At 46.4% G+C, this 13889-nt stretch overlaps 1 protein-coding gene across 4 annotated transcripts in view; it reads right to left on the minus strand.

Moving 5' to 3' along the window:
- Positions 1-1412, minus strand: part of ZCCHC2 (zinc finger CCHC-type containing 2) — a 44470-nt gene extending 43058 nt beyond the window's left edge. For all 4 annotated transcript variants that reach the window (XM_074544958.1, XM_074544953.1, XM_074544946.1 and 1 more), the window contains exon 1: positions 60-1412. In XM_074544958.1, coding sequence (XP_074401059.1) covers positions 60-989 — 930 coding nt within the window. In that variant the 5' untranslated portion in view covers positions 990-1412. The remainder of the gene's footprint in view (positions 1-59) is intronic.
- Positions 1413-13889: the final 12477 nt, after the last annotated feature.

A 13889-nucleotide genomic window follows, 5' to 3' on the forward strand; every position in this document is an offset into this window, starting at 1 on the left:
GAAGGACGAAACCACCCGCTGAGATGGCGCAGCAGGATGGGCGCAGGACGCGCCGTTACCTGGGCTGGGTGGCGGCCGAAGCCCTCCTCCTCCTCCTCCTGGTCCCCGCACAGGGCCCTCCGCAGCCGCTCCAGGTGCTCCCGCAGGGTGACCCGCTGGTGGAAGGAGAAGGCCGGGTGCAGCGAGGCCATGGTGAAGAGCAGGAGCAGCTCCTCCTGCGCGCCGCAGCCCAGGCCCTGGGCGGCGGGGAGCCCGGCCTGCCCGTTCTCGGCGGCTCCGTCCATCACCACCACCACGTCCCCCTCCTCCTCCTCCTCTTCTTCCTCCTCCTCGGCCGGGGCCCGCCGCGCCGCCGGGCAGCTCTGCAGGATGGAGTCCACCTGGGGCAGGAGGCGGTGCAGGCGGCCAGCGGCCTCGCGGTTCTCGGAGCCCAGCAGGGCCAGGTAGACGATGAGCTTGGAGCGCACGGCGGGGTCGCGGAAGTCGCCGAGCTGCCCGGGGTCGCTGAGCCCGTTGGCCTTGGCCTCCGAGTCGCGGAGGCAGTGGTAGTCCTTGCGGGCCAGGTCCTCCAGGCAGGAGCCCAGGAATCGCAGCTCCAGCGGGTTGCACAGGTCCAGCAGCCCCACCATGAACTCCAGGCGCTGCGCCGAGCCCAGCACCAGCCCGAACCACTCGTACACCGTCTCCTTGTCGGTGCGAGCGGCCGCCGAGCCGGGACCGCCGCCGCCCGGAGCGCCCAGCGAGGCGGGGGGGGGCGGCGGGCCGGGCCCAGGCCCCGGCCCCAGGCCGTGCAGCCGGCTCGGCCTCTCCAGCCCGCACCCCCTCCCCGCCGCCGCGGAGGCGCCCCCGCGAGCCCGGGGCACCTGCTGCTGCAGCGGGAGGTGACAGTCCAGGGCACCGCCGGGCTCCTTCAACCCCGCCGCCGTCGCATCTTCCGCCGCCGCTGCCTTGTGGCTCGTCTGCTTCAGGGGCAGCTTCATCTTCAGCATCCTCGGAGGCGGCGCGGGGGGGACGCGACGCCCGCCGGGACCCGGCGGCAGCGGGGAGGTGGCGGCGCGCGGCGCTCAGGCGGAGCCGCTCATGCCGCTCATGCGGCCCGGCCGGCGCGGGAGCGGCGCGCGCGCACGCGGAGCGGGGGGAAAGGCGGCCGAAACGGTCCCGGCGGGCGGGGAGTGGGGAGTGGGCGGGCGGGGCGGGGCTCGGCTCGGCTCGATTCGCTCGCGGCGGCGGCGGCCGTTCCCCGTCTCCACCTCCCCCCGGCGCGCTCCCGCGGCGGTTCCCCCTCTCCCCGCCTGTGCCTGGCGCCCGCGCAGAGCCGGTAGGCGCCGGCGGGGGAGCACTCGCGGCCCTGAGCCGGCGCGGCGGGACCGGCTGAGGCCCGAGCTCCCGGCGGGGGAGCGGCGGGGCGGGGGGCAGGGGAAGGGGGGGGAGGTGGCGGGCGGAGCGCGCGCGCGCCTCTCCGCCTATGGGCGCCGCCCGCGTCAGCGCGCGCGCCCGCCCGCGGCCGGGGGCCGGGGGGCGCGAGGCGGGGCGGCGCGTTGCGCGCGGGGCTGCGAGCGCGGCGCGCCCCGGGCACGCGCGGCCGCCACGGCCCCGCCCCGCGCGCGGCGCAGGGACCGGCGGCCGCTTTGGGAACGGGCGGGGGCCCGGGTTTGCCCGGTGAGTCCCGGTGGACACGCCGATGGGAACGGGTCAGTAGTTCGCCTGGAGCAGTCCGAGCGAGCCTTCCTGTCCCCCGAATGAAAGACTTCCCCGCGATGAGGCCGTGCGCTGGCTGGTGGCTCCGGTGTGCGGAGCCACGTGGGTTTGCCCAAAGCCGGCGGGAGCGGGCCCAGAGCTGTGCCGTGCCGGTGCTGGAACAATGCTGAGTGTAGAAACATGGCTGCTACAGGCCTTTCTAAACTTATTTCCTATTTTCTGAATTCTAATGCAGTTGAAACTTCTGCTGTTGTAAGATGTCTCCTTTTTTAAAACTACTATTCCTCTAGAATCATGTCTTTCCATCCAGGGTTTTTTTTACAACAGAGAAATAAAGGAAAAAATGCAGAAAAAATAGAGTGAAATGGTTTAGGGATACTCTCTTAGGAAATAGCATGCTGGCTGCGCTCTCATTCCCCCAGCTGTTGTAGTTCCACGATGAAAAGCCTACAATTACAAGATTAAGCAGTGCTCTGAGTAGTCAGAAAGTTGCATTGCTCCTCACTTTGATTCCCCCACAGTTACATAAAGGAAGTGTATTTAAAAGGAGAACCAAGCCTGTGGCTTGCTTAACAGCACAGTGAAGAATAAAATTAATTTTAATTACAATTATGCAGAGCAGCATCTCTGAGCTGCTTACAGAGTAGGAACTGCCAGAGCTGACTGCCCCTTACCTGTTTGTCCAGAAGCCGATGGTGCTACAATGAGGAGCTTTATCCAACAACTAAGAAAGTGTTGTGCAGATTATAATACTCTTGTATTATCTGCATCACTCAGATTTGCCACAGAGCAGTCTTGAGTTACAGACAATATAATTTCTTGCATTTTTATGTATGTACAGCAAACATATGTATTCTAGTTTTAAACATTAAATGGCTAATTTGAAGGTAGCTCATGTTGGGTTTATAAGTTCCTGGTGGCTGCTCAGTCCTCTTCTGGTGACACAAATGGACTTGACCCTGACTCAGAGCAGCTCTCCTCATTCACTGGCATCACAGGAGCACTGGCACTGGCCTCACCAAATCTTCAGGAGTGGGAAGTGGGTCGGACCTTACCCTTCCATCCCAGACTGCCACAGTTCTTTGCTAGTCCAGGGACAAGGGATGTAAAGAAAGTGTTGTGAAGTCTCATAAACTTGTTTTATCCTCTTTTATTTGATTCTGTCTGCTGGTTATGGCTGGGCTGGACCTGTGAATCACTCCGGATCCCTGCAGTCATTCATCAAAGCAGCTATCGTAATGCCACAGTAGAATATTTTCTTATGTCGTCATTGTGAAGCAGTAATTCTAGAATTACAGCAATTTTTGACTTCTTTTTTTTCCCAAAGAAAAATTACTGGGACTGTCTTGGGGGATGTGCCAAGCTGGAATTGTGGAAGCACAGAAATAAGGCTTGAGGTTTTTGCTTAGTAATTTGAACAGATATTTAGTCTGAAGAGAATTCGCAAGATCAGAATTGCAATGATCCAAATGTTAGAAATAGCATTTCCTACTTTAACAATCTGTGATTCAAATAAAATGTGACATAGTTCCAAACAGATCACACCATGGAGAGTGAAAGGGGAATTTATTTTTTGTGGGAATGAGTGGAAGGGGAGGGCAGAAAGATAAGGTATGCTGGTCCATTCAAAAATCCACAAAGGTAAGGTAAATCACGAGGGTAGTGGTTAAATGTATACTCTCCTCATCCAGAAAATGCTTGAAGCCCATCCCTATTTGTGACAGTTCCCAAGCTGATTCTTAATTTCACAAATAAGCTTAAGAACCTAATTAACTCAGCTCTTCTTAATTTTCCCTTCTTAATGGCTTACACTATGATACTTGAGGAAAACAGATGAGAAAGATGCAAAGTCAGGAAAGAAGAAAAAAAAAAAAGGATAAGGAATGTTATGAGAAAGCAAAAAGAAGACAGAGATATTCCAAGTGGGTTTACAAGTAATTCAGTAGTTGAGGGAGGTGTCAGCAAGGGAGAGGGCAGTGCTGAAAGAGAACTGAAACTTAAGTGCCCAAGAGAAATGAAAGTGAAACTCCGGACTTCGAATGGAATGGGAACACGGAGGGGAAGTGCTCAAACACTGACAAGCTAGTACAATGGGAAAAGCTACTATAAAATTATCTTGCCTCGTGCAAGTGCCCTGGAGGTTTTCCAACCTGGTTTTCTTTAAAAAAATGCATAGCTTGCATAGGTCCTTAATGACTTGGGCCCACAGTCATGCTGACTTAGGGTGAGCAACTGTACAGAGCCTTAGAGGGAAAAATATGTGTGTAATCTGTCGGAGCTGAGAGCCAGATGAACTCTGATGCAACACAGAGCAGGCAGAGGAACAGCAGGACAGTGCTGCTGGTTCAGGAGCAGCCTCTTCTCTGGGAAATGGCTTTCTTTAGAGTACAGCAGGGATCTGGTCTGACACCCCAGGACAAAGGGCAAGAAGCCGTGTCCAAGTGAGCTGTGGTTGCCACCACTGGATTTGCAGCAAAAGGAGCAGTGACTTTTCTGAATCTTCCCATTGCTCTCTTTTCATCTGTACATCATAACCCCTGTTTACCAAAGGCTCAGAGCTTCTTGAGTGCACAGAGGCTCCATTGCCAGTCTGGAAATGTCCTTACAGACAGGTCCTTCTCTGTGCCTGCTGGCTCAGCTCTTCACCTGGCTGGGACCACCCCTGCTGGGATGCATGAGCTGTGCAGAGCACCAGGGGACACACAAACCCCGGAGAGGCTGCTTCCCGTACTTCGTGTGCCACCACACCGAGTGGAGGCAGCCACAATGTCCTTTGAGTGACACCTCCTTCCTCACGAAATTCTTCCAAAGAGGTCATTGACATTGCAGGATTTAGTTGAGCAGGCCTGAAACTTCCCAGCAATGCTTTTAGATGGGGAAAAACCATTAAGAAAAATTAAAACTAAAACACTGGGAGACTGGACTGAGTGCTGAAGCCAAGGGAGGAACCAACAAAGCAACCTTCAGCTCTATCATCATACATTTCTTTTTGGGTTTTTGTTTTTAATCCTTTTTAAAAAAATACTGACTTCTCTTTTAGCAACATATAAAATCAGTTTCATAGTCTCTTTGTACATTTACTGCTACTAAGGACCTGCTAAAATTGTTTTGTAAAAACAGGAATGAAGTAGATCTGTGGCCCATTTAAAAATCAGATAGGGACATTTTAGGATATGTAGATATATATTTCATGTTGAGTAGTAAATATATATTTCATATATATCAAGATATTTTTTTTCATGTTGATACTGTTCCCCAGGTAGTGTCTCTGCTACTAAGTATTTTCACTTTTAACAAAGGCTGTAACAAATCCTCAGTGAGAGTCTTTGCACAGATGCCCATACTAGGGGCTGTAAGATAGATAAATAAGGAAACAAATCTTCCTATCCTCCTTTCCTCCTGTATTTCCTTTCTTCCCTTTCCCCCCCCTTTATTCCCTTTCTTCCCTTTCCCAGACTGTAGGATGATCAATTGCTTCTTTATACCAAATTTGCGGATGTGTTTAATCCACTGTCAGTAATGTTGTCAGGTCTCCCAGCCAAACTCCCAAGGTGTAAGGAAATCATTTCAGGCAATGTCAGACAAATGTCACACAAAAGAAAACAAGCTGGAAGAAAAGATAAGTTCCTTGCTAAAGCTCTGGAATGATTTTGCTGACTCATGATTTGTCCTTTATCTCATGACAGCTGGGATTTTTTGTGTAACTTACCTTTCGTTAAATAGGAGGTAGTTACCTTTTAGCCCTGGGATCTGGAAGAAAAAGCCTTGAGAATGTGTCAACTCGAAATTGAAAAAGAATAAAGCCTGTCAAATTGATAGGTTGTTATTACATGATTTTTAATTCTTATTGCTATGGTGGATCTTGAATATTCAAGCTGGTTTATTCTTTCGAACTTTTTGAGCAGGAGTTGAGCAAGCTTTTGTTTGAAAACTGAAGATAGGTTTAAAAAAGCGCTTTTTTTAATATGCATGTCTGCAGTGAAAATTGCATATTAAAGACATTTAGGATTTTATATTCAATATGAATAGTTAAATGCAGAAGATGACCCATAGTCCTAATTGTGTTAGTATTCAGTGTAAGAATAAACATATAACTTTAAGCACATTTTAAATTATTTAAACATAATTTTGGATTTAAAGCTACTTTAAAAAAATTTCAGTGTAGGCAGAGGGTGTTTTCCCAGGATCAGCTTCATTATGAAAGACTATTTCTAAAGTCAAAGTTGTTGGTTATTCATTTGCAAAGGTCACCTATCCCAGGCCTGTTTGGCAAGGTTGCCAATGAAGGTACTGTTATGAAACATGCTTGCAAGCTTCAGCTCCCTGTTCAAGGGAAGGCTGAACTGAGGCCGCAGTCTACCTTTTACATAACTGTCAAAGGTGAGTTATTGCTCTTTTCAGCTGGATCCAGCTCAGAAACCTGTGAAAGATGGAAACATTACCAAGCTGCTAAAATAGGGAGGCCTATTTCAACATCCGTGCAGTGTTCCAGCCTGTGAAACACATGGCCGTCTGTACTGGTTTGTTTTTTCCTTGTAAAGTTATCAAGAGAATTTGGGAAAAGTTAAATGTGCAGAAGCACTGGTATTTTCATATATTTTGGGTCTTCTTTCTGGCCAGTGGTTTCCTTGCACTGACTGTAATTCTCCGTGGGATTTTACCATCAGCACTGATTTGAGTCTGCCTGAGTTAAGGCTGGTATAATCTGTGCAGTATCAGGACACCTTGTACCCAGAACTGAAATTTGCACAGAAAGCTACTACCCAATCTAGATGGCAATTCCATTTCGGGCGAGAAAGCAATGGGCTTTTTCACCACCATTTAGCTTCAGGCTTCCTAATGTTTCAGCAAGGACAGTGGTGAAATGCCTGTGATTCCAGGTTGGCACAGGTGAACCATCAGTGTGTGCTTTCACAAGCTATAGCACATAACTCATGAATGTGAGCAGCCTGCACACACAGCTCAGTTAGTGCCAGGGCTTTGCTGTCAGAGGAAATACCACCTAAATAAGACCAGGAGTCCAAAGACCATTTAAGCGCATGCCCAAACCAGTCTCTGTTCCAGTTAGCAGTGAAGTACATCCTTAAGTATAAAGCACTGAAATATAAACACCTACACAAAGAAGAAAAGACTTAGGCCACCTTAAACATCTGATGAAAGTTAATTGAAATCTGTTCTGAAATGAGGGCTGGCAGAAGGAATGTGGGTGTGGCTCAGGCACCAGGCCTGCCTGATATTAGTCATGTACATGATAATTATGTATGCAACGAGCACCCGGGAATCAAACTGAGAGGTTTATTGGCTAGATTATTTCATAATCTCTACGCTTGGGCCAGAAGGAGAAGAGCAACCTGCTGATCAAACCATATGGAAACCACCATGTACACTGGAGGTTCTTCAGAGTAAAACCCTCACCTGTATGGATTCCAAGGTACCAGGGAGAAAGAACTATGTCCTGACCTTTAAATGTGCAGTTACAGTCACAGAGACCAAGGGATGCCAGCGTGAGCTGTAGAAGAGTCATGAGTCACTTGTGAGATTTGTGCTGCAGAAGGAACACGTTATCCCTTTGCTCTGCTGGTAGTGCCAGTCTCTTTCTGTCTTAAATGATCCATCTGCTGCTGCCCAAATTAGACACACAGCTCTCGCCGTCACTGAGCAAAGCCATCGCCGACAGTGCTCAGAGCGTGGTGCTCTACGTAGCTCAAACCGTGCTTAGCATCTCACCTGCAGACAGGGAACCCCCTCGTGCCAAGAATGGCTTCTGACCCACTGAAGCCCTCAGAAGAGGAATTGTAGCTGCAACAGACAAACAGACAAAGCTGGGATCCTGTAGGTCTTTGCCAGGAAGCCCAGCTGAAGGGCAAAAGGAGAGATCTCCCTCTGGGGTGGGAATTGCTATCATGACCCTATGGATGAGACTGGGTCTGGTGGAAAAATGACCACCCCAGCTGCACAGCCCAGTGCTACTGGAGGTGTGAAGTGGTTGTCTGCTGCTTCTCGTTTGTCTTCAGCTCCACACCACTTTTTTTTCCTCAGGGCACACATCATCACTGTTAAAAAAATCTTCAAGCCTCAGCACAACTCGGTATACTGTTGCTGTTTGTTTGTACCCACTGCATGCGCTAACCTGAAAACGGTGCAGGAGTGCTCACCAGAGGAGGTGTTACACACTGACATTCAGTTATGGTAGACTGTGAAAATAAGAAACACCAAAGAAGCAACCTTCACTTTCCTCATGCTCTCTCCCACAATACATGTATTGATTTTGAGGTGCCCATAGTTCAATTGTCCTTGAGAGTTTTCCTGTTTGCTCTTTGGGGATGTCCAGTATTCAGTTCAGCTGTGAATCCCTGCTTATAAAGCAGGAGTTCTCCATTTGGCAACATCTTGGGAATAAAAGAAGGAATTGGAAATCTCTCCATATGTGGGTGTTTCATTCTGGAGGTGTTTCTGGCTTTCCACTTCTGAAGAATGAGTAGGTTGCCTCAAAATAATGACATTTATGGAAGCTCTCTAAGTCTGATCTGTATTTATTAAGACTATAGCATATAAGCAAGATGTCTTACAATCTGAAAAAAAAATCATAAAATTTACTCTGGAAAAAATAAATAATTCCATGAATAGCTGAGTGGATACCTCCTACAGAAGAAAAAAAGGAACCTACATAAGGTCTGGTTCCTACTGAAATTAATAGCCCCACTTTGGTGGTTTTTAATGGTCCAAGGCATCAGGTTTGCTATTTAGTGTCAACATCTCAAATCCCAAGTAAATCTGAAGTAGGGGACTGCAGTACAGAAAATATCTAAAGCATGTCTGGGCACTGAAGAGCAGCTTGGGTGCCTGCAGTTACCAGAGCAGTGCCCTCAGCTCAGCCAGGCTTCAGCTTCACCCCTGGGGCAGCACACACTCCCACACACCCCCCTGGCTGGGGGTTTTGGCTGTTTTGGCAGTGGTGCCCAGGCTCAGGAGCAGCTGTGTTTCTTTTCCATAAGGAAGAAGAACAATTTCTAGTGGAGAATACAGGCTATCTCCTGTACCCATGAGGTAAGGGGGTGCTCACCTCATTCCCATTCTGGTTCAGCAAGGGCACTCCAGCACATGCTTACCTTGAACTTGAATGTAAAAGTGGGGTGCTTGTGATTTTTTTAGCAAAGAGAGGTATTTCATGTGGCTGAAACCCAAAGTCTTCCCCTCTTTTTTTTTTTTTTTGTTCAGGCTGTCATTGGTAATTGAAGACAAGAGAAGGGTCATAAATTACCCTATTCCATCCCTACCTCAAGGGATGTTTTAAAAAGGATATAATTATGATCCACAATCATCTACAAACTCTTCAAATCATAGTTTAGTCATGCCTAGCTTTCTCTAGCATGTATTGAAAGAGCAATCAGAGTTTAAAAGAGAAATACCCTTGCTTTCCCAGACAACTGTGAAGTATTGCAAGTTCTGAAGAAGAAAAAGCCTACTTGAGGAATCATTTGCAATAGGCTGGTTTTTAATTATTAAACTTAAAAACTTTTCAGTCAAGAAACTTCTTAGCATCTTCTTTTCAATTGAGCAATTTCAAGATTTTTCTGCATTTATCCCATGTTTTCTTCTCTCTGGGCCATTTTATACACAACTGCTCTTCTTTCTTAAATACTTGCCATTGGATATCAATGAGCTTCAAAAGTCTTTTGATGGGTTTTGAAATCCATTCCCTTAACAAATCTGTTCTTGGCCCAAATGATGCTTTCTTGCTGTGACTTGTGCCAAATCTCTTGGTGCCTCCTGTTCCTGCCATCCCTTCTGCTCTTGCAACACTGACCAAATGAGGTTGCTCAGTGTCTTTCCTGCAGAAGTCCCAATGCAAGGGAAGACATCACACATAGAAATCAGACTGCCTCCAGCACAATGTGGACTCCTGTGTTTGCCTCCAGTCCCTATTCAAGAACTTCCTTTTCTTCTGTGCTGTACTTCTGCATTCAATTTTGGTGATAAACTCACCTGGCCATGACAGAGACTTCCTCTGTATTTGTGCAGTGGCCAAAGCATTGAGCAAAGCCTCTAGGAAATAATAAGGTACATAATAAAATAGTAATTAAGAAATCCTCTCTTCGGGACACGTTGCTTTCTCTATCTTTAATGTGCCTGATGCACTTTGAGACACTGAAAGTATTGCAATCTGTTATGCTTTGAGTTTGCCTGAAGATGAGAAAGCCCTGATGATAGAAAGCTCAAATTGGAAAACGTTGTGAGCACACAGTCCACAATACAGCACCCTTATCTGTCTTGACAAACCTGCTTTATCACCTCCCAGAGAAAAGTGGCAAAATCAGTTAAATCAAATGAATTACCATTGCAGCCTTTTGCAGGATCCTTAAAAAGGCACTCCAGCTCCTTGGGAAAGGATGCTCTGTGCATGCATTTTAAATAATTTCAAGAGTTTAATTTTCTACCAATTTAATTACTAATCAGTGTCAGAAGCCAGTTGCAACATAATTCTGCCCAATTCTTTCTTTTTATACATTTCCTGTTTTAAAGAGTCTCTGGGGATTGCTCTTCCTCAGTCCTGAATGCTCTGTTTAAATATGTTAAAAAATAATCTTCGAAATGTGAAAATCTAGCTTGGATGTGTCGTTATATCTGGCATCTAATAAATTCCAAGGAGTTCCCAGATCCCTCAATTCCTCTGAACATCACATTCTGAGTAATTTAAAAATTCTACTGTCCTAGGAGCTCATGTTTTTAAGCACTTAGAGAGCACAGTAATGAGCAGAAGAGAAAAGCTGAAAGAGTATGACAGAGACATGAATTTCAAACAGCCAAAGAACCTGAACATTACTTTGCCTTTAAATAAGCTTGTAACCATAAGAGAAAAAAAAATTGTTATTTGAGATTTGAGACATGCAGTTTAACAAGATGTTTCCTCTCACTAGATCTCTGGAAATGCTTGGACTCCTTTTGCCATCTGCAAAAAGCTTTTCAAACATTGTTTACTTGATCTTAACCTTCTCCTGGGAGACCAGTGGGAAATTAGTGCGTTCTTTTTCAAGGTATAGAAATTGAAACAAACATGGTTAAGCCTCATCATTTAGGAATTCAGTCCCAGTGGATGCAATCTCTTCAGCAATTCTGTCTTCAGAAGTGATGGCTGGAGGGAGCAATTGGAGAGGACAAGAATGAGGAAATTAGGAAGTTTCTGGGGGAAGGGATCTTTAATGATGAGCAGAGATTAAAGATGAGCATGTGAACTGGAATTGTGCCTGAGGAGTAGGAACAGTTACTTAGAAGTCCTGTAAAATGGTGAGAGTTAAACTAAAATGCAAAGGCCTGGTGGGGCAGTGGGAGCCTCAGGGGAGCCTGCGTGCTCTCAAGGAAGCACAGAGTGAGTTGCACAGCCTGCCTCGGGCTGTGGCACCAACCCTCCCTTGTCTCATCTTCCTGTGTCCTGTCTGTGAAATGGACCTAATGCTTGGGCAGATCTCCTCAGGCAGGAAAGCAGGAGGGCATTATGACAGAAGTGAGAAATGAATCTCCACCTCATTGCCTCTGGTTAGCCAAACACTGACCACCACCACGCACCACTGCCACTGCCAGGGTGAGTATCCCCAGTACACATTTCAGCACTGTCAGTCCTCTTGTTTTCTCCTGGCCAAAAACATTGCCTTGCAATAAAAATACCTGCAGGTTGAAAAATCTTGATAGCATATCTGAGGAACACATGCTTACCCTCCCATGCAGCATCACCAGAACAGCACTGGTTAACTTGTTGGCTGTAAGACCCAGAAAGCAACATCTAATAGCTTGCTTCCCACAGCCTTGTCTCTCCTGTGGCCACCTCAAAGCTTTAGCCTGAGAAGGTTGGCAGAATTGGTCCACAGTGTGCAGTTAGTTGCAGATTTAAACTCCTGCAGATCAGGAACTTTGCCAATGAGATAATGTGATACAACAAATTTAGGCACCCAAGTAGACAGATCTATCCCTAAGCAGTATCTGCCCTTTTAAATATCATCAGAACAGTCAGAATCTTTGACGTTAACAAAAAAAAAAACTAAGCAAACAAACCAAACAACAAAAAACCCACCACCAAACCAAAACAACAACAAAAAAATCCAAAACAAAAACAAACAAAAGAAAGGAAGAAAGGAAGAAAAAAGTGAAGCTGTTGAAAATTATCCTGCATTTCATTCAGGGTGAATTAGTGAATTGTGTCAGACTTGAAAAGTATTGTTTTTCATAAACTATATTATTTGCAATAAATCCTCTTTCAAACTGTCTCATTAGGGACACAGCAGAAGCAGGACAATTTTTTAGGAATTATTCCTAACACCTATTGCCCAACCCTGTTGACACTCAATGCAAAGATCCACTTTACTGTGCTGTAGCCATTTAAAAAGGATGGTAAAGTGGAAGTAAGATGATTGGAACCAACAAGAACACCCAACAAAATGAATTTGCATAGAAAAATGTTGTCTTGTCAAAGCTGAAATGTTTTGTAGGGATGCATTGGTTGTGATGAAATTCTTGATGGTTTCTCAAAACTACAGCATTACTTTCTTAATGCTGACCAGGGCACAAACAGAAACAAACATTGGAAATTTTTTTGATCTTGCAATAGAAGCCTCAACACAATTTTGTTCTGCTGCATAAAAATCGTTTTGAAACCTAATGTAGCTTGATAACACATTTCCAAATGGTGGGAGGGAATTCATGTCTTGAGGCTGGCTACAAATTATACTTGTGTCTTCTTAAGAGCCCATTTACGTGCCTATAAGGGTGCAGAATTGCTGTTGTATAAGTAAGACTTGGAACACGGGGAGCATAATCTCAAGCAGAGCTTGCATATACACCCACAGAATAAGTATTGGGCACTGTTTGCTTTTATGGATGTAGCTTTCTGTGCCAAGAATCCTGCAAAGATGACCAGCATAGGTGTCGTCAAGGAACAGCTAATAAAATAAGAACAGTTGTACTAAATAGACCCTGCACCAATCTTTGTATCATCATTCTGTGTCTCAGAACCCCTGTCCTTCTCCAAAGTCCATGAAACAAGCCAATTCCAGATACTGTTTATTGTACAGGTATAAGGGACACGGATCTTTTTGGTGGGAAATGCTGCCTTTTAGGCTCATGCTGTCTTTAGCACACAGGAAAGTCTTTCCAACTTCCAAATTCCAGACCTCACTAATGGGAAAAGTAGCTGACAGGAAAGCAGGTCGCATCACTTACAGGAGGCAGTTACAGAGAACAGCTGGAAAAAGAAAAATGCAAAACAGCCAGGCGCTAGCCACACTGAGGGAGACAAAATAGAAAGGCTGTGAAGGAAAGGAAGGTCAAGAAGAAAGCATAGGACAAAAAAAGTGCCACTGGTTTCCAGTGCTCAGGAGAGAAGCCTGGGCTCTGCTGCTGTGTCTGACCTGTTCATGTCCCTCAGCTCTGTAAGGCTGCTGGACAAAAGTGTCTACTGCTGGCATTTTTCTCTCTCTACTGCAAATTAGTTCAGGCAGTTGAGTGAGGAAAAAGTTACAGGATTTTTTTCCCAACTTGGTAATTTCAGTTTTGTGTCTGTTGATTTTCTGGTTTGCTCTTTCAATTGTTCTTATCGTGAGACAGACATTGTGTCAGGGCAAAGCAAGTACCTGGCTGGAGTTGTGCTTGTTCCAGCTCTGAGTTAGACCAGCTTAAGCTGACATGAAAATACACCCAAGATGTTTCCTAAGCCTAGAATGAAATCTGCTGGCTTGGTTCAGTGGTAGTTGCTTTAGAGCTATTGCTAGCTCTACACTGGGAGTCTCTTTAGGGTCAAAACTTGATATTTGGCAGAGACCACGAAACAGACGTCCCAGACATAATAGTAATTAGTTATCAAGTCTGAGCTTACTTAAACTCACAATTGATTTGGCAGAGGCCTCATCCCCTATTACACATGTCTTGAACTATTCAATCTCTATTTTCAATATCCTTTTTATTTTGAAGGGAGGTGGTACTTCAGTCACTTGTCATATTGAAAACAAGAATTTTTGTACAGCACTCTGGTGGCAGCAGTGGTGGTTTTAATAATTTGCATGTCTAGTTTTGGTCAGGACTCTGGGCACCTGGCCATGTGTGGTGGTGATGCTGAGCTGAAATGCACAGCCCTGGTGCCAATCCAGGATTCCAGCAGAAGAGATGAGCAGTGGCCTCAGGAGCTGAGCTCAAGGCACTTTGAG

This window comes from Zonotrichia albicollis, chromosome 1 (genome assembly GCF_047830755.1).
Source record: "Zonotrichia albicollis isolate bZonAlb1 chromosome 1, bZonAlb1.hap1, whole genome shotgun sequence".
Classification (NCBI taxonomy): domain Eukaryota; kingdom Metazoa; phylum Chordata; class Aves; order Passeriformes; family Passerellidae; genus Zonotrichia; species Zonotrichia albicollis.